General features: G+C 38.1%; 1 protein-coding gene across 1 annotated transcript in view; it reads left to right on the forward strand.

The window, feature by feature from the left end:
* Positions 1–21,795, forward strand: part of GTF2F2 (general transcription factor IIF subunit 2) — a 216,396-nt gene that overhangs the window by 177,843 nt on the left and 16,758 nt on the right. The window contains exon 7 of the mRNA XM_090258587.1: positions 13,700–13,843. Coding sequence (XP_090114713.1) covers positions 13,700–13,843 — 144 coding nt within the window. The remainder of the gene's footprint in view (positions 1–13,699; positions 13,844–21,795) is intronic.

The following is a 21,795-nucleotide window of genomic DNA, read 5'->3' on the forward strand; positions in this document are numbered from 1 at the left end:
TTCTATGGGGGTGGTGGTCCAAGATAGATTCCTACCATTCACTCCCCTCTGAGAGACTGGGCACCTCCTCCTCCATCCCTACCCCCTCTGGGCCTCACATTCCAAGGCTATGGAAGTCTGCCTTCTCTGGCATTAGAATCACAAGCTGAAGGGTCTGGTCTGCAGCTGGAGGTGCTCCCCAGGCACTTCTCACCTCCTCTTAAGTACGGGTGTCTGTGCTTACCGCTGTCAGTGCTGCTGCTGCCACCAGCACAGGCCTGGCTTCACCCCTCATACCTATCCAGATGAGCACCACTTCTTTATAACTTCATATATTGGACTTCCACTTATTTTCTGGAACTCCTGGTTATTTCTGGTATTGCGGTAGTTGTATTCCTTCTTAGTTGTGGAGGGAGACAGAGCATGTCAGTCTAGGCCTCCATCTTGGCCTGAAGTCTCCTGTGTTTGTTTTCCTCTGTGTCTTAGGTAGAGCTGTCACTCCTGTTATGTTGTAAGGTGCAGAGCCTTAGGAATTCCTCTTCATCTTCTTAAAGCAACCATTAAACATTTGTTGCCATATTTTTTGGTGGTAACAAAGTCCTTTAGCTATTTCTTGTCTAGGAAGCTATTGATTTCTCCTTCAATTTTTAATGATAACCTTGCTGTGTTAAGTAGCCTTGGTTGTGGGTCCTTGCTTTTCGTCACCTTGAATATTTCATGCCAGTCCTATGGCCTCAAATGTTTCTGTTGAAAAAATCGATGACAGTCTTATTGGAGGCACTTTCTAGTTTCTTTCTAGGTAACTAACTGCTTTTCTGTTGAAGCTTTAAGATTTTTCTTCTTCTTTTCAAGCTTTGCCATTTTAATTATGATGTGTGTTGATGTGGGCCTCTTTGGGTACATCTTGTGTGGGACTCTGTGCTTCTGAAGTAGCGTGTCTTTCCCTCACCAGGTTAGTGAAATCTTCAGTCATTAGTTCTTCAAATACGTTCTCAATCTCTTGCTGAATCTCTTTTCCTTCTGGTATCTCTAGGATGTGGATGTCATTATACTTTATGTTGTCCAAAGATCCCTTAAACTGTTTTCATTTTTTTATTCTTTTTTTCTTTTTGCTGCTCTGATTGAATGTTTTTTTTCTATCTTGTCTTCCAATATGTTGATTTCATCCTCTGCTTCATCTAACCAATTGTTTATTCCTTCCAGTGTATTATTTATTTCAGATATTGCATTCTTTATTTCTGACGGGTCCTTTTGTGGTTTCTATGCCTTTTTCATGATGTTGAGCATCCTTATAATTATTACTTTGAACTCTATATTAATAAATTGCTTGCCTCCATTTCATTTAGCTCTTCTCTGGAAAATTCTCTTATTTCATTTGGGGTCTTTTTTTTTTTTTTTTTTTTTTTTTGTCTTTCAATTTTAGCTGCATGTTTGTGTTTTTTTCTTCATGTTAGGTAGGTCTTCAAAGATTCTGGTTTAGACCTATGTCAGTAGCTGCCTGTTACTGACCCTAGGTAACCTGTTTAGAACTATCAGCAATCCACAACTTGTGCCTCTTTCTGCTGGGCCTCAGTGCATGCTGAAAGAACCAAGCTGCATGCTAAGGCTTGCTTCTACCAGCACTGGGCCTGCGGGAAGGTCACTAAAGTCTCCACGCACTCAGATATATTCCTTTGCCTAGAGGCTGCCTGCTAGCCTTAGTCAATGAAAGAGCCTCTGGCTGTACTCATCAGCAGGCTGAAGCTCCACAGTGTAGGACTGGCCAGATTTCTGCAGGTGGGGCTTTTGCTCCCCACCCCCCACAACACACCTTGCCCTGGCTAATACTGCATCAAGAGGAGTGCTCTACCGAAGAATGGTGGCTTCTGCAGTATGGGGATTGAGCACAGGGATCCTGGAGGCTGACCCTTCAGTACTTGTCCCAGAACCACCAACCCCAGACTCTCCTCACATGGCTCTAGACCTTTCTGCCCTCTCTCCACCAGAGCCTGGAGTGAGTGGCTACAAATGAAATTTTGTACATTGGCCCTTTAAGAGAGCGACTGCCTTTCCAGCTGTCTCTCCCTGGCAAACAGATTCCCTGCTGCTTTTCACTGCTGGATGTTACATGGGTTCCTTTCCTGGTTCTGGTGCACTAGGCTGGGGAGCCAAGCTTGCAGTTTCGACCTCACACTTCTCAGGGGAACCCCTCTGCCCGCAACTGTTGAAATATCCCTCTGGAACTTCATCTGCCTCTCATGGGAACACAGCCAGCCCTCTCACACCTCTGCACTTTCTACCAGTCTCTATTTAGTGATGTGGTTTCTTCTGTAAGTCCTTGATTATAAGACTTCTCTCCAGGTAATCTTCAGTTGGTTATTCAGGGTGATTTTTCTATGATTTAGTTGTAATTCCATTTTGGTCCTGTGAGGATGTTAGTGTATAGCTTCCACCTCTTCTGCTACCACTTTGGATCCTCTGGAACATCGATTTTTTTTTTTTTTTTTTAAGATTTTGAAATATCGACATAGTTCAACAAGAATGATTTAGAGGTTGTGTAATCAAGGCATTCAGTTTTAAAACTTTAAACTCAGTATAATATGAAATGTTTTCAAAGATTTGTCAGGTGGAACCATATGAACATGAATCCTAGTATTTTTCTTTTTAACAGCTATGTTTTTTTTAATGTATTTTCAAGATAAATATAAGGGGGGAAATGAGTGCAAAAAATAAAGGAGGGGTTGGAAAATGGTATGTATTTGTAAAACTGTATTACTACATTTGATCAGAAAGTAACCACCTTACCTTTACAGCCAGAAACTTTTCACCTACATAGAAAAATTTATTTATATATATATGTGTGTGTGTGTGTGTGTGTGTGTGTGTGTGTTTATATATGTAAAATCATCTCCAAATATTTGAGTTCCCACTTTGTACCTGGAGCTATTCTAAGAGTTACATTTAAATTTGTCTCTTTAGTTCACAAACTATCTGGGATATAATACCTACATGCTTGCCATTCATAAAAAAATTACTGGGTCAAAAAGAATTATACAATTAGCCCTTTCTCTTTTTTTTTAAATTAATTTTAGAGAGAGAAAAGAAGGGGGGGAATGTTAATTTGTTGTTCCATTTATCTATGCATTCATTAAACCTGAAACCTTGGTATATTGGGACAATGCTCTAATCACCTGAGCTACCCAGGCAGGGCCTAGCCTTATCTCTTAATTTACTTCTTCCTTGAAAGCTTGGCCCTGAAAACTCTCCCCTTACTAGGATATAGCTTGTCAAGTTTCTCCCTTAGTGGCCTTTCCTCTACCTTAAATCTTCATTAAGTTTGTAAGCCTTGAACCACTTCCTGTAGGTCAATATTTTCCAAAGTAGGTTTTTTGCAACACTAATTTTGTGAATCTCTTTTTAAAAGAGTGGTGTGAAAAGGATTCTGTGTTAAAGGAACTTATAGATTCTGACTATATCCTCCCCTTAAAAATTGACACTATTTAATATATTAATGTTGGGAACCTTTAGGAATTTGTTTAATCCTGCACTTTGCAATCATTGTAATATTAAATTCTCCTTCCCCCATTTTCTGTATTACAGAACACAAACTGGAAAATAATCTGTTGTCTAATTAGAATTTACAAAAGGATCTATTGAGTGATGGGGTGGGAAATATTGGAACTTGTATTTCCCCCCCTTTTTTTTAACCTAATAAAAGGAAAGAATTTGAGCTTTAGAAATTTACCGTGTGAACTCACCCTCGCACCCTTATGCAGTCCCTGTGCTAGACAGTCATGTTTCAGCAGAAGGGTAGAAATTGTACAACACAGAGGGGTTGACAGTGGTGCTTTCAGCTTTTGGAGTTTAATGCTAAATTCAGGAATTTGTGGATTATAGTATCTTCTATTAACTAAACTTAATCTAAAAAAAATGAACAGATGGCTTTAAAAGATTTCTGCAAAGAAACTAGATTAAAGGTAATAAAGCACATATATGTAAATGAAAGTAGAAAAACTGACACTTCCTTTACTTATAAAATGAGCTCTTTATCAATCTCTTTATGAAGTAGAAACAATGATGAATATTCCAATCTGACAAGAACTTGGCCCTTCCTTAAAGAAAGTTATCGATGTCATTTTAAATATGGCTTGTCTTTTCTGTCTTCAGTGATGATTCAGTTAATGTCTATCATAGAAACAAAAACAACTCTAGATATTTCAAGCAGAAAGGAATTTAACTCAGGCAGTTGGTTATAAGTGGTATTTGAAAACAAAATGGAAAGGGTCCAGTTGAAAAAATGTTGATTACCGGAGTCCAGGAAGCTGTTGCTATTGAAGGTGCTCCCATAACCACCAATAAAGAAAAATGTCCCTTCCTTGTGCTTTTCTTCACGCATTGGCAGAATCTTAGTTAGAAACCAGCTGGCAAGGGAATGTTCTAAGTATGGCCTGCTAGTCGAAAATAACTGACAGAATGCCCCTTGATGTGTGTGTGTTTGTGTGGGTGTGTGTTGTACCTTACTTATATTAGCTGTTGCTGATGTGAAGCTAACAGTTTGTGACTAATTTGAAAACTAAGCACTCACCTGGGCAAAACACAGGTAGGGACCAACCTTGCCCTGCACCACCTGGGAAACCCCACAGCCAACGCACCCAGTGGACAGCTACCAACCACATCAGAGCACCACCTTCCTACCTCTGCACAGCTGATCATCCACAGAGAGCGGAGGTTGGTGGTCAGTAGTCATAGCCAGTCCTTGCAGCTGACTTCCCTGGGTAAAGCCCTCCCATTGACTTGCCCACAGCATCCAAGGCTCAACTGTGAAAGGGGGCTGTACTCAGCCCACATGAAGGACACACCTCAAGTACTCAACTTGAGTGATAGGTGAGGCTGTGCCATTGAACCCTACAGGACATGTACTACATACATTAGGCCATATTACGAGATATGGAGTCAAAGCAGCTCTACTTAATACACAGAAACAAACGCAGGGAGGCTGCCAAATTGAGGAGGCAAAGAAATATGGCCCAAAAGAAAGAACAGAACAAAACCCCAGAAAAAGAAACAAAATGGAGATAGCCAACCTATTACATGCAGAGTTCAAAACACTGGTGATCAGGATGCTCAGAGAAATCATTGAGTATGGCCACAAAATAAAGGAAGGAGTGAAGGTTGTACAAAGTGAAATAAAGGAAAATATACGGGAACCAGCAGTGATGGGAAGGAAGTCAGGATTCCAATCAACAATTTGGAACAAAGGAAGAAGTAAACACCTGGAAACAAGAATTGAAGAAAAAATGAGGAGAGGCTTAGGAACCTCTGGGACAACTATAAACGTTCTAACATCCGAATAATAGGAGTGCCAGAAGAAGAGGAGCAGGAAATTGAAAACTTATTTGAAAACATAGTGAAGGAAAACTTCCCTAATTTGGCGAAGGAAATAGACATACAACTCCAGGAAGCACAGAGAGTCCCAAACAAGTGGAACCCAAAGAGGTCCACACCAAGACACATCATAATTAAAATGCCAAAGTTTAAAGAGAAAGAGAGAATCTTAAAAGCAGCAAGATAAGAGAGTTACGTACCTACAGAGGAGTTCCACAAGGCTGATTTCTCAAAAGAAACTTTGCAGGTGAAGAGAGGCTGGCAAGAAGTATTGGATGTGATGGAAAAACAAGGACCTACAACCAAGATTACTCTATCCAACAAAGTTATCATTTAGAATGAAGGGCAGATAAAGTGCTTCACAGACAAGGTAAAGCCAAAGGAGTTCATTATCACCAAGTCCTTATTATATGAAATGTTAAAGGGACTTATTTAAGAAAAAGAAGATCAAAACTATGAACATTAAAATGGCAACTCACAACTATCAACAACAGAACCTAATAAAAAACAAATAAACAAAAACAAACTAAGCAAACAACCAGAACAGAAACAGAATCATAGGTATGAGAACCATTTGGAGGGGTATCAGCTGGGATGAGGAAGGGGGAGAAATGGGGAAATGGTGCAGGGATTAAGAAGCATAATTGGTAGGAGCAAGATAGACAGGAGGATGTTAAGAATAGTATAGGAAAGCGTGAAGCCAAAAAACTTAACATGTTTGAGCCATGGACATGAACTAAGGGGGAGGATTGCTGGAGGGAAGTGGGGTACAGGGCGGAGGGAGGCAAAGAGAAAAAAAATGGGACTACTTAATAGCATAATCCATAAAATATACTTAAAATTTTTTTAAATAAAATAGAGAAAAAAACTTAAGCACCCAAAACATGACAGGTCACTATATTTTGAGAGCAAAATAAGTATTTTTGTAATTTTGACAAATCAAAACTTAAAATAGTTTTATTTTTATTTCATCCCATTAAACTTTTGCTTATGTATACTTTATAGTATTTATGCACATTAACAGTACATTTTTACAATTTACAAATAGATATACATACAGTTTATGCTTTAAATTTTTTGCTGACATATTTATATAATCAAAATATGGAGTCACCTGATGTAAAATATTTCTTCCAACTTCCTCCATCTCTGATTGCAAGTAAGGGTACTTAAGTATGTGTGTTTTGGTTGACTTTGTGGATACTATCATCTAGCCTGTGTAAATTTCACAGCATTCTTATAAATAGTCCAAAGTCTTATGACCTTTTCTCATAAGGAATCATGTCCTCTGTTGGCTAGATAGTGGTCCTCCATGCTGGCTGTACCCTAGCTAGAATCACCTGGGCAGCTTTTTAAAATAGAAAAATACCTCCAGAGATTGATTTAATTGATATGATGTGGAAGCAAGCTGTATTAAAATTTTCAAGTCCCCTGGATAATTCTAACATGCAGCCACTGATCCAAAGAGATAGGAACTGTAGTTTTCTAAATAACCTAGTTCATGTCGCTTGTAGTTTATTTATAGAATTATTTTTATTTGTTTATAAAGTAAGTACAATATTAAGATTATTATTTCTATACTGTTTAGTTTTAAAAATGAAATGTTACAGCAGGAACATCAGTTTTATCCTGAGTATAAAATTATTCGTAATTTAATGACCACGGACATCATTAAAATCTCTTCTGTAATTACATGTACATTGGTATTACCTGATGCCACAGAGCAGAATATTGATTATGAGCCTGTGTTGGAAATTATCAAAAAAGATTTAACTTATGCTGTAGTACAAAAATTTTGTGGGGTTTTTTTGTTTGTTTTTTTTAATTTTGGGAAGGGAGGGAGAAAGAGGAAGAGAAACATTGATGTGAGAAACATCAATAGATCTGTTGCCTCTCCCATGCGCCCCAACCAGGACGAACTTGCAACCCAGGTGTATGCCCTGCCCTTGGGAATGAAACCAGTGACTTTTCACTTTGTGGGATGATGCCCAACCAACTGAGCCACACTGGTCAGGGCCAAAAATTTTGTTTTAAAAAAATTTTATAGGTTAACCCATAGTGCAGTCCCTGAAGGCATTAAAGAGATGCTCCGCTTTACTTTGTTTTTAAATATGTGTAAGGTTAAATTTTCAGCATCTAAGTTTCTCTAGTGAGAAATATTTCCATTATGTCTGGGTTTTCAGATTATACTTTTTAAGTTTTACTTTCACTGCTCAAAGTAAAATTATGCTGCACTGCCCCCAATATTGCTTTTTTTTTTTTATAACTTAAAGCAGGAAAACACCAATTTTAATGCATTATTTTTGAGATTGAAGCATGTAAACCAAGATTAAAAGAAAAAAGATCTCGGTAGAAGTTGGTACTTTTTTCACTACTCATTAACTTTGCTAATCACAACTTAATATGACCCTTAATCTTATCCTTTCAGTTTTGAGTTTTATGTGTTTTTTTTAACTTATTTTAACATTTTTTTATCTTTACCTGAGGACATGCATATTGATTTGAGAGAGTGAGGAAGAGGCAGGAGAAAGAGGGAGAAAAACATTGATGTGAGAGGAAAACATCAATTGGTTGCCTTTTGAATATGCCCTGACTGGAGAAACCTGCAACCTAGGAATGTGCCCTGGGTGGGAATAGAACCTGCAGCCTCTCAGTTTGCAGGACAAACTCGGATCAACTGAGCCACACCCGCCAGGGCTTTTCTACCTTATTTTAAATTCTTATCTTTGTTCTCTCTCCTGTCAACTAGAGTGTGTGCTCTTTCTAAAGTGGGCCATCTTTCTTTATCAGCAGGATTTTTTTATTTGAAAACATTTTTTTCTATTAATCTTCCTAGCTTCTCCAGTAATTTTACACAAGGTGGAAATGACTGAAGAAGCTAAATACAGTAGTATTTACTTATCGCGGACTCACCGTATTGCGGGATTTTTTAAAAATATTGTATTTAATTATTTATCGCAGATTTTTCACTATATCGCGGGATTTTGTGGTACTGTATACATATGTTGTTAAAGTTATGTAGGTTTAGGAGCGTAGAATATGTTTAAGAACATAAGTAGTGTTTATAAAAGTGTGGAAAAGGTTAATAAGGGAGTGGGAAAGGTTAATAAGGGACCGGGAACAGTTTATAAGTATGTGGGAAGGGTTTATAAGCCTTAAAATATATATATAAACTAAAATAAATATAAGGTTCCTGCTTCGCGGATTTTCACCTATCGCGGTGGGGGGGGGTGTTGTCTAGAACATAATACCTGCGATAAGTGAAGGAATACTGTATACCATCTATGGGTGGAAGGTGAATATACCATCACTTCTCTTTTGAGTTTCCTAGAATTTAACTTTTTCTATCTTCTTTCAGCACAAATCAAAGCTGGGCAAAGGGAGAGCAGACAGAATATTATGCAACTGTACCTCCAATCAGAGAATACAAAAGCCTAACACTGGTCTTTTCCCACTTCCTCTGTATTTTTCTTGAAAACCAATGGCCTTTGGCTAAATGAAATCCACAACCCACCCAAGCCTGTGGGAAAGGAATAGGTTTTCCCCACCCCTTCCTTAGTCTGATTCTCTCTCCTCTTTTCTAGATCCCAAGTTAAGATTTTCTTATTCCACACTTGACGAGAATAAAGGGTTATTACAGCTTTATCCTCTGGTCCAGACATGTTCCTGCTTTTATAGCAGGCCCCCTTTCTGAACTCCATCACAATACAAAACATAAACCTGTTCAAGTGCAGTAGTGGAAGGGGATTTCAGAATGTAAACTAAGTACAGTTATAACCAGGGAAAATAGATATATTTTAGTAATTGGTCAGTAAAGCAAGGCTTAAAATATTAATCCCCTAAGACACTCCATGATATCATTTCTTTTTTAATTCAAAGACCCTCCTGCTTGGATTTATGTGTTTTGTTCTACCTTTCATGCTTTCTTTCTCCATCATACAGTCATTCTCTGTCCTTCTTTCCTAGAGAATGAAAATCCTTTCTTGAGTGGACTTTGAGTCCATCCTTTTGGTTTTGCCCCTCTTGCAGCTTCCTTTCTTGCTTAATTGGGATAGACTCAGTACTTCTGCCTTTATCCTTAAAAGTATTTTTTTCCATCTGTTTAATCTTTCCCACACTGGGAAGACTTGGATTTTCTCCTTGGTTATAGGTTTCACTGATATCTCCCCTCTCTAGTCTTGGTTCTAGCTCTTCTAATCCTTCTGCTCTTCTCTAATAATTAAATCCTTTTTAGTTGCTCATAGTTGTTTTCTTTCATGTTCTTCCCACCCAGAAAATGTTGAGACTGGCTGGATTTCATGTCTCCCCAACAATACAGTCTGTGTCATGAATGTGCTTTTTTTTTCAGCATCATGATCATGTGAGTTCATGGGATCTATTAGCACATTTAAAATGCTCAAGATCCTCTGTAAACATTTTAATACATGAGCCCTAAGAATAGGATATATTTTGCAAGAGGCTATCTTATTTGTCCTGTGTCTTAATGCAATGCAAAGCCCAGAGTTTATACTTAATTATTTTAAAGAGATGAATATAGCCCTGGCCAGTGTGAGACGTCATCCAGTAATCAAAAGGTTGCAAGTTTGATTCCCGGTCAGGGCATATACCTAGTTTGTAGGTTCCATCCCTGGTCCAGGCATGGATGATACCCAGTCTGAGTGCAGACAGGAGGCAACCAATAGATGCTTCTCTCTCACGTTGATAATTCTCTCTCTCCCTCCCTCTCTCTCTTTTTTTCTTAAAGTATATTATATTGATTATGTCGTTACAGTAGTCCCAGTTATTTTCCCTTTGCTCCCCTCTGCCCAGTACCCCCCTTCCCTCCAGCAATCCCACCCTCCTTAGTTCATGTCCATGGGTTGTACATATAAGTTCTTTGGCTTCAACCCTTTCCTATATTATTCATAACTTCCCCCTGTTTATTTTTTACCAACCAATTATGCTTCTTATTCCCTGAACCATTTCCCTACTTCTCACCCTTCCCCCTCCCCACTGATAACCCTCCAAATGATCCCCTTACCTATGATTCTGTTTCTATTCTGATTTGCTTACTTGGATTTTGTTTTTATTTTTTACATTCAGTTGTTGATAGTTGTGAGTTTGTTGTCATTTTAATGTTCATAGTTTTGATCTTCTTTTTCTTAAGTCCCTTTAACATTTCATATAATAAGGGCTTGGTGATGTTGAACTCCTTTAGCTTTACCTTGTCTGGGAAGCACTTCATCTGCCCTTCCATTCTAAATGATAGCTTTGCTGGATAGAGTATTCTTGGTTGTAAGGCCTTGCTTTTCATCACTTTGAATACTTCTTGCCAGTCCCTTCTTACCTGCAAAGTTTCTTCTGAGAAATCAGCTGATAGTCTTATACAAACCCCTTTGTAGGTAACTCTCTGCTTTTCTCTTGCTGCTTTTAAGATTCTCTCTTTAACTTTAAACTTTGGCACTTTAATTATGATGTGTGTCAGTGGGGTCTTCTTTGGGTCTAGCTTGTTTGGGACTCTGTTCTTCCTGGACTTGTATGTCTATTTCCTTCACCAAATTAGGGAAGTTTTCCTTTGTTATTTTGTCACATAAGATTTCAATTTCTTGCTCTTTCTCTTCTCCTTCTGGCACCCCTATGATTCAGATGTTGGCACATTTAAAATTGTCCCAGAGATTCCTAACCCTGTCCTTATTTTTTTCAATTCTTATTTTCTCCTTGTGCCCTGGTTGACTGTCTATTTCTTCCTTATGTTTCAAATCATTGATTTGAAGCCTGGTTTCCTTCCCTTCACCGCTGGTTTTATGTGGATTTTCCTTCATTTCATTTAGCATAGCCTTTACTTCTTCTTTTATGCGTTTGCTGTACTTAAGCATATCTGTCAAGCCTGTGAGCATCTTTATCAGCAATGTTTTGAACTCTGTGCCTGTTAGGGTGGCTATCTCCTCGTCGCTTAGTTCTCCCACTGGAACCTTGATCTGTTCCCTCTTTTGTTCCCTCTTTTGGGCCATACTTCTCTGTCTCTCATTCTGACAGGTTCCTGTGTGTGTTTGCCTCTGTCACGCCTGTTACATTGTAAGGGGTAAAGCCTTAGGTATTTATCAGTACAGGGTACCTATTTCACCACGATGTGACACTGTATGTGGGAGAGGGTTCTGAGAGGGAACAATGCCACTTGCTCAGCACTTGCTCCTTTACCAGGCACTTCTCCCACTTCTGTATGGGACTAGCACCTCTTCAGCTATTGCCCTAGCCATCATTCCCAGAGTGGGTGGGTCTGCAGACATTCTAGGACTGTGGGGGCCTTTTAAACAAGTGGACTCTGCTGAGAAACTGGCAGTTTCTTCCTCTGCCCCAACCCCCACTGGTTTGCACAGTCAGAAGCAGTGAGGCTTTATTTTTCCTCATGCTGGAATTGTGAGTTGTGTGGTCTGGTATGGTGCTGGGAGCACTCCCCAGGTGTCCCTTCGTACTTTTTAAAATGTGTGACTGCTCTTTCTGCTCACCTGCTGCTGCTGCCACCACCGCACTGCTTTCTCTCCACCCAAGCTCTCCCCTCCTACCTGTCTTGCTGAGTATTTCTTTATATCTTTGTTGGACTTACATGCAGCTCAGTTTTGAGGTAGTTGTATTCCTTCTTGGTTGTGGATGGAGACGCAGTGTGTCTGTCTAGGCCTCCATCTTGGGCAGAAGTTCCCCTTCCTCTTAAAAGCAATGAAAAAATGTCCTCAAGTGAGGAAAATAAATAAATAAGTGGGTTTATTTTTTAAATCGAGTACATTTGACATATAACATTGTGTAAATTTAAGGTGTACAATGTTTTTGATACATATTACATAATTATTGTACAATATTGTTTACATTTATTACACTGTGCACTAGATCTCCGTGGCTTATTTACCACTTGTTGCAAGTTTGTACCTTTAACCACCATAAGTTCTCATCCTACTACCCCCAGAAATTAATAGATTTTGAGTTTTACTCCCAAAGTGTACATAACAAAAAAACTAAGATTGTTAAACCTTTTTCCTTGTCTAGTTTCTGATTTTATTTAATTGAGAGACAGTTATTTTTTGTTGTCAAAGTTACCTCTTGTCGCTAATTTGAAAGTTCCTGATTAAGAATAAGTTAGCTCTAAGTCGCTCTGTTGGTTGGAGCATCATCCTGTACACCAAATGGTTGCAAGTTCAGTCCCTGGTCAGGGCACATATGGTGGGCAACTAGTCAATGTTTTTCTCTCTCCTCCCCACTCCCACTTCTTCTCTAAAATCAATAAACATATCCTTGGGTGAGAAAATAATTAATTTAATTTTTTAAAGAATTAAGATAAATTTTTAATCTTAACATCAGTAGAAACAAAATTTTATTTTTTTTATAACAAATCTTTGTTAAAATAGAGTGAATTTAACTATTTGAGGCTGGAATTTATGCAATGATTTATTGTAAGTTTTGAAATACATTTTATTACTTTTAAAGCTAGGCCCTGGATTATAGTTATTCCAGTTGATGCATAGGAGAATGTTCCCTGGCAGCTGTCACCTACTGGTGCTTTATTTACCAAGTGGGCTACTGCAGTTTATATATGTTTCTTCTAACAAGTCCTTGATACTGTATCAAAATGAAATGTTTCTAAGAAAATGAAAAGCTTAATCAACTGGAAGTTTGCACTTTTTCAATAAAAAGATAATTTTTTACAAATGAACAAGTCCCTGGATAGTAACACTAGAAGTAAGTTCGTACATTCCCTTAGTGCCATTGCTTACTTCATTTTATACAAAAAATAAGTTCAGGGAGGTCACACAGAGTTGGGGTGAGAAACAGCCTCCTGTCACTGCCCATATCTTGGCTTTTTACCAATGCTTCCCAAACTCGTCACTTCCTAGAGAACCTGTTCTATGATCTGCCAGCCTCTAATCCTCTGCCTGCCCATAAAACCCCAAATTTTGAAAAATGTCACCTACTAAACTGCATTTGTTAGGTGAACTTACTGTATTTGGGGTAATCAAAAACAAAAGAACTTAAAGTTAGACTTTCTGACCAGTAGGAGTTAACCAGTAGCCACACTGAATTAATAGAATTTTGGCAAAGAAGGCTCTTTGGGGGGAAGAAATGGACACATTACATAAAGCTAAATTTAGGAAATAATGAAAATGGTTTTTAGATTGACATTAATACAGATCTAAAACTTCTTAGAGCCTTAAAGATCCGAGGAGCTGTGAGAGCAATGAGGACCCAGGCTCTGAACCACTGCTCTTTAACTTGCTACCTTGCAGCTTAAAATCTAGTAGTTATTTGGATGGCTAAAAAGAAAGTGAATGTGTTTCAGATTTGAGCATGTTCAATTGATGATTTTATTTCTTTTGCTTTTTGCACATAGATTGAATATGAAAGGAAAAAGAAAGAAGATGGAAAACGAGCTCGAGCTGATAAACAGTATGTTTTAGACATGCTGTTTTCTGCTTTTGAGAAACATCAATATTATAACCTTAAGGACTTGGTGGACATCACAAAACAGCCTGTGGTATGTATATGCTCACATTGATCCTTTAACTATGTCCCGCTTCATTAACAATGCATTATTGAAGAGGAGTGTGTCATATGTGAATAAGTTCACATGCACTTATGCTATTGTCGAGTTTTATTTTGACATTCAGAAAAGACGTCTTAATGCAGTTTCATTATTTTGAATTTTCAAGTATATTTAATATTAATAGTTCCATATGGAGAAAAGGTAGATTTATCCTTCTTTTGATTGATTCTTAAGTCCTGAAGTCCTTTTTTATATCATTTCTAGTCTTTCTTTTGTTCTCCTCACTCCTTCCAAAAAATGCTCAGCTGCTTTTGTTAATTGGAAAATGTGCCTTAGAAGAATCAGATTTCAATAAGAGTCATACTGCTCTGTCACTGTGAGAGTTTATTTCTGACTTGTGTGCTATTCTCTAAATCTTTTAAAAATCAGAATCTACTAGCACTAATATTATGTCCTTTTAAACTGACAGTATTTCCTCATGATGCTTGTTGAGATTGTAGTCAGGTTGGCCTGTTTTCCATTTTTAAGGAACAATTTAATGTTTATGTTTTAGAAATCTTGGTTTTTCTATAATCATTTTTATTATTTCTGCAGACTTTTGTACCTACTTGGTAATAATTTATTTATTTTTAATTATATTTTATTGATTATGCTTACAGTTGTCCCAATATTTTTCCCTTTGCTCCCCTTCGCCCAGTACCCGTCTTCCCTCCAGCAATCCCAGCCCCTTTAGTTCATGTCCATGGGTTGTGTATATATGTTCTTTGGCTTCTCCCTTTTCTGTACTATTCTTAACTTCCCCTCTCTATTTTCTTCCTACCAATTATGCTTCTTAATCCCTGTACCTTTTCCCACCGTTCTACCCCTTTCCCCTCCCAGCTGATAACCCTCCAAATGATCTCCATACCTATGATTCTGTTCCTATTCTGGTTATTTTTTTAGTGGTTTTTTTGTTGTTGTTTTTATTTTTTAGACTCAGTTGATAGTTCTGAGATTGTTGTCATTTTAAAGTTCATAGTTTTGATCTTCTTTTTCTTAAATAAGTCCCTTTAACATTTCATATAATAATAGCTGAGTGATGATGAATTTCCTTTAGCTTTACCTTGTCTCGGAAGCATTTGATCTTCCCTTCCATTCTAAATAATAGCTTTGCTGGATAGAGTAATCTTGGTTGTAGGTCCTTGCTTTTCATCACTTTGAGTACTTCTTGGCGCAGTCTCTTCTTACCTTCAAAGTTTCTTTTGAGAAATCAGCTGATAGTCTTATAGAAACCCCTTTGTAGGTAACTCTCTTCTTTTCTCTTCCTGCTTTGAAGATTCTCTTTAACCTTTGGCACTTTAATTATGATGTGTCTTGGTGTGGTCCTCTTTGGGTCCAACTTGTTTGGGACTCTTTGTGCTTCCTGGATTTGTGTGTCTGTTTTCCTCGCCAAATTAGGGAAATTTTCCTTCATTATTTTTTCACATAAGTTTTCGATTTCTTGCTCTTCCTCTTCTCCTTCTGGCACCCCTATGATTCAGATGTTGGCATGTTTAAAGTTGTCCCAGAGGTTCCTAAACTCTCCTCGTTTTTTTTTTCAATTCTTATTTCTTCATTCTGTACTAGTTGACTGTTTATTTCTTCCCTTTGTTCTAAATTGTTGATTTGAAACCTGGCGTCCTTCCTTTCACCATTTGTTTCATGTGGATTTTCCTTCGTTTCAGTTAGCCTAGACTTCACTTCTTCACTTCTGCATTTGCCGTACTCAAGCATGTCTGTCAAGTCTGTGAGCATCGTTATCACCAGTGTTTTTAACTGCATCTGTTAGGTTGGCTATCTCCTTGTTGCTTAGTTCTCCCATTGGTACCTTGATCTTCCCTTTTTAGGGGGGCCATTCTTCTTTGTCCCCTCAACTTGACAGTCTTCTGTGTTTGCCTCTGTATCTTAGGTAAAACTGTCACACCTATTACATTGTAAGTGGGGGAGCCTTAGGTATTCATCAGTATGGGGTGACCCATTTCACTAAATTGTGGCGCTGTATGTAGTGGAGCCATGAGAGAAGAAACAATGCCACTTGCTCAGCACTCACCCCTTTTCCAGGCACTTCTGCTTCCTATATGGGCCTGGTGCCCCTCTAACCTGTTGTCCTGGTTGTGGTCCCCAGAGTGGATAGGTTTGTGGACATTCTAGGACCGTGGGAGCCTTCTAAACAAACAAACTCTTCTGAGAGACCAGCAGTGTCTTCTGTTGCCCCAACCCCCACTGGTTTTCACAAAGCAATGAGGCTTTGTTTTCCCTGGCACTGGAGCCGTGAGCTGCGCAATTTGGTCTGGGCTGGGATCACTCCTCAGGTGTCCCTCCCGACTTTTATAATGTGTGACTCCGCTTTCTGTTGAATGGTCATAGCCACTTACTTGCTGCTGCCGCTGCCACCACCACCACCATACCATGTTCTCTCCGCCCCTTCTCTGCCCCTCCTACCTGTCTGGATAAGTATTGCTTCTTTATATCTTTGTTTGTTGGACTTCCATGCAGTTCAATTTTTTGGTAGTTCTGGTTGTTTTTAGTTTCAAGTTAGTTATGTGTTTTCTTATTGTCATGGAGGGTGGCGAACCATGTCTACCTATGCCTACATCTTGGCCAATAGTCCTCTCTAATCCATTGAAAACACTGGTAACAAGTAAAGGATCCAAATCTTTTCTCCTGCCTTTGACCTTTCCTTCTGTTTATTTTTCTTACACTTAATGTTAGCCAAGTATCAAATTAAATTCAGTATTTACTTATAAGTTTTTTAGAAAAACCTTTTATTTTCTGTTCTTTTATCATTTGTCCACTTTGCCAGTATGCTCAATGAATACATTATTCTAACTGTCTTGTTTATTTGCTTCAGAATATATAACAAGATAACTGGTTTTTTAAAAACTTTTTAACATAACCAAATTACTACTTATTAAAGGGCTTGGTACATTTTTTGCAGATTTATTCAAATCTGTAGGTAATGATTCATAAAACTTCAGTATTGATCAGTTTCCCACTTCTGCAGAGATTTCTCTCCTATTGTACTTCAACCTTCTACTTTTTCATTTAAAAAATCAATTTAAATTCCAAAAGATCTTAAGTAGTTTTTCTAATAGACAACAAGAAAGTGCTCATGCTGCAGTATTATCATCTCATCTTAATGACTTCACTGGCTTCGGCATCACAGCCTTAGAAATGGCATTCCAAGCTAGAAAAAAAAATTGAAATAGATTAATTCATTAGCTAAGCTGTGTTTTCTCCTGATTTTAATGAAGTTTATCTGTGTGTTTTATATAAATATGAAAAGGTCAATCAAGAATCTCTGAATACAAACAATATTCTCATAGAATAAGACACACAGATATATATGTGCAAAATAGACATTTGTAGAGGGACATTCAGAAGGAAAAGAAAGGCCTTAACATGGACTGGCACATTTTAAAAGTTTTATTCATCTTGCATCAAAGAAAAGGAATAACTAGTAATTCTCTCAATTTTGGTTCTTCAGATAATTTTTATGAGGTGGTACTCAGTGAACCTCTTAAAACAGAGCTTCCCTTAATTAATGGACTTTAAGGAATCCACTAGTCTCCTTAATATGTTCACAAGTGTATAGATTTTTCTGCGGAGCAGATCCATACTTATATCAGATTCTCACTGAGGGCCTAAGTCCCTCAAAAAGCTTTTGAACCACTGATCCAGAAATAAAATTATTTTATAATAGTTTTATTATTTAAAGACTGAATTGCCTCAGCAAGCATAATATGATTCTTGAAGGCAGGATTGTATGTTCATGTTTCTAAATATTCATACACTCTACAACACAGAGTAGAAGTGTCATAAATATTGTATTCTATGAATTAATTTAGAAAAAGGGGAAAGGGTCACATCCTCTGTATCCAGGGCCATCAAGTTTTCCTCAGACAGATTTTGACAAGCCTCATGTCATTTATGTCTGGAGTAAAGGACAAAGAGCTAGGCTTAAGAAAGTGAGAACACCAGGGCTACATTTATTCTTGCTCAGAGGAAAAAGCAGGATGTGATCAGCACAGGTTCCATCCTTGCTGTTACCCTCAGTGGGATCTGGGAAAGTCGCTTCCATTTCTAATATTAAGGGAGTAGATTATCTTTGTGATCCCTTCCACCTCTAACTCTGTGGTTCTCTCCCTATTCTATTTACATCCTCTTCTCTCCACCTCCCTCTCACATTTGAACTGAGTTGGCAAAGCCCTTTGATTGCAAACCTAAAAAGAAAGTGCCCAAACTCATATCCATGTAGGTAACTGTCCCCTTTTACAGGTTCACAAAACATAAGTGAATTTGTTCTAATGGTCATCTGTACACACTAATTTGCCTTTAGTCCGAGCAGCAGGAAAGTAAAGGAACCCAGTGTAGCATGAAGATAAGTTATCCAGGAACAGGGTTTTCTGATTTTATGGAAAGAGCACTGGATTTGGAGTTACAGAATCTGCGTTTAAGCCCCAACCCTATCATTTAGCCAAATAATCCTGAACAGGATACTTAAATATGTTTAATGAATAATACATTATGTAACATTTAAATTATTTAACATGTGACATTTAATATGAAATTTCCCAATAGTTTAAATTAAATGTTTATAATATTATAAAATTAAAATACATAAATATGTTTAAAATAATACCTAGTTATAGGATCCCTATAAACAAGTAATGTTTATGAAAGATGCATTGTTAACTGCAAAGTATTTTACAAATGTTTATTTTTAGTATTATTATTAAACACATTCTTGAGCTCTATGTAAAGGGAAGAAATTGTATTTGTGTTAATAATCACTTCTTTAGTATCTTCATTTAATGACATTCTCTCATTTTTCAGATGGGATCCAGTGCAACTTTTGATAAGTTTCTAAGCACGAAGTGTAACATTTCAAAGGCCCTCATTAATACTGCTATATTCTTAGGTTACCCTCTGTTTTCTGGCATTTAGAATATCATTGTTGACATAGTCTGAGTGAATTGTATTTTCTTGTTTTTCCAGTTTCTTCCTTTCTGTATCCTTCTTCCTAAAAACCTTCACTTCTGCAAGCAAAATTATTAATTAGAGAGACTGTCCTCAGGGCCAGTCTTTTTTTCTCATGTAGCATTATGTGACTTGCATAAGCAATCAAAGAGTTAAGGGCAAATAAGCCATTTTAAAAGGCCAATCTCTGGTAACTAATGTAAAGTCAGAAACACAGTCAGTCATCATTTAAAGTATTGTTTTTACACAGTTTAAATTTTTGAGCCTCCCCCCTTTTAAAGTGAAATAGGAGAGGCAATTTTTGATCTGTCACCCTTAATGTGTTATGTCTAGTGTTTCTTTATATTTATCATATCTTTAAAATAGAAGCACGCATAGCATTTCCTTCAAAATATAAACAATTAGAAACTTTACCTAATTGTTTCCATTAAAACATTAAACTATCAAGACCACTTTGAACACTAACCCATTTACCAGTGTTTCTATTAAAAGTGCCACCCAAAATCAGCTCTGATTATAACTGAGCCAGTTAATTTCCTTGTGTTACATCCATTGAATTTCAGGTCAAGATTTAGGGAGATTTATCTTTAATTATCAATAATCCCCTCTACTTCTGGCCAAGATGGAGGCCTATACTGACATGCTCCGTCTCCCTCCACAACTAAGAAGGAATACAACTACTGCAAAACCAGAAATAACCAGAAGTTCCAGAAAATAAAGCTACATGGAAGTCCAACGTATGAAGTTATAAAGAAGTGGTGCTCGTCTGGATGGGTAGGAGGGGCGAAGCCGGGCAGAGAGGTCAAGCTGTGCTGGCGGCAGCAGCTGTGGTGAGGGGCAGTGGGACAGTGGTAAGCACAGACACCCGTATTTAAGGGGAGGCGAGAACCACCTGGGGAGCACCCCTGGCTGCAGACCAAACCCGTCAGCTTGTGATTCCAATGCCGGAAAAGGCAGACCCCCATTGCCTCGGACTGTGAGGGCTGGAGGGCATGGGGACAGAGGAGGAGGCTCTCGGGCTCTCAGCGGAAAGTGAACGGCAGGAATCCATCTTGGACACCCACCCCCACACAAAGCTCCACAGTGTGGTGAGAAGGGTCCCCAGTAGTGACGAGTGCACGGGGTTCTGCCCCCTATAGCATAGGAGGTATGACCTCCCTGCCCAGGAAGCAAAGCTAAACACAAAACTGTCAGGATGGCAGGGATCATGATAGAGATACCAATCATGCAGCTGACCAGACAGCAAATATATGATCTGTCAGACCAGCAGATAGAATATCTTTCTGACGCTCAGTTCAGAGCTATAGTTATAAGAAAGCTTACAGACCTAACAGCAGATCTTAAACAAGACAGGGAAGGAATGAAGGCTAGTCCTACTGAAATGAAGAAAAACACTTATGAAATAAATGGTGTAGGAAGGAAAACTAGGGATCAAATCAACAAATCGGAACATAGGGAAGGAACAGTCAACCAGTGCAGAAAGAGGAAACAAAAAGTGAGCATAATAAGGAGAGGCTCAGAAACTTATCGGACAGCTATAAGGAGGCCAACATCCAAATCATAGGGTTACCAGAAGGTGAAGAAGAAGAACTAGAAATTGAAAAATTATGTGAAAAAATAATGAAGCAGAACTTCCCTAACTTGGGGAAGGAAATGGAATTACAGGTCCAGGAAACACAGGAGTTCCAAAAAAACAGGACCCGGGGAGGACCACACCAAAACTCATTATAATCAGAATCTCAAAAATTAAGAATAAAGAGAGAATCTTAAAAGCAGCAAGAGAGAAGAAGAGAACTATGTACAAAGGGGTCCCAATAAGACTCTCAGCTGATTTCTCAAAGGAGACTGCAGGCAAGAAGGGACTGGCAAGAAATATTCAAAGTAATGAAAGCAAAAACCTACAGCCACGATTACTCTATCCAGCGAAGCTGTCATTCAGAATAGAAGGGCAGAGAAAGTGCTTCCAGGACAAAGTATAACTGAAGGAGTTTATTAGATCCAAACCACTGTCATATGAGATGTTAAAGGGACTTGTTGAGGAGAAGGAGGATCAAAGCTATGAACATTAAAATGAAAACTGTATCACAACAACCAACAGCAGAAGCTAGGGAGTCGAAACAAAGGCAAACTAAGTAGGCAACAAGAGTGGGAAAAGAATTATAGGTATGGGGAACATATTGGGGGGAGGTCAGCAGGGAGGGGAAGTGGGTAAAGGGAGAGAGATGGTGCACGAATTAAGAAGCATAGTGAGAGGGAGTGGAGTAGATAGGAAGGTGTTGAGAAGAACTATATGCACAACCAGAGGGCATGAACTAAGGAAGGGGACAGTTGGGGGGGTGTTACTGGGTGGAGGGGAACAAAGGGAAAAGAAATTGGGACAACTGTAACAGCATAATCAATAAAACATTTTTTAAAATGATAATAATTTTCTCTAAGTCAGCGGTTGCCAGTTCTGTCAACCCAGTGAATAATTTTTTTTTTTAATTCAGAATGTTATTGAACAGTTTGCATGCTTTTATTAAAGTAAGTTAAAATCAACAGGAAAAATTAGGCAAAGAGTTGTATGGCTTTGATTTTGAGGCAACTTGATACCCATGTGTCAAGTTCCCCAGCCATAAATAATGCTCAACAGGCTGTTGCTTATTTACACAAAGTGGATTTTTAATAAAGCAATGCAACAGTAAGGTGATGTTAAACCTAATCCTCAGAGTTTGTCCTCAGAGACAGGCCAAAGTAAAGACATAAATAGAAGTAATTTAAATAAATCTGGAAGATGTGCTTTTTCTTAAGGATAAAATCACTAAAATATTTGAATATTAATTTTTTCTGTCAAAAATAAAGTTTTATTTATAAGTATATGCTATTCTAGATCTGTGAATTAATTGGGACTCTTAGTTGCAAGGAATAGAAACTCAATTCGAACTAGCTTTAACAAATATAGAATT

The sequence above is a fragment of the Furipterus horrens genome, unplaced genomic scaffold (assembly GCF_987537825.1).
Source record: "Furipterus horrens unplaced genomic scaffold, mFurHor1.1.pri manual_scaffold_12, whole genome shotgun sequence".
NCBI lineage: Eukaryota > Metazoa > Chordata > Mammalia > Chiroptera > Furipteridae > Furipterus > Furipterus horrens.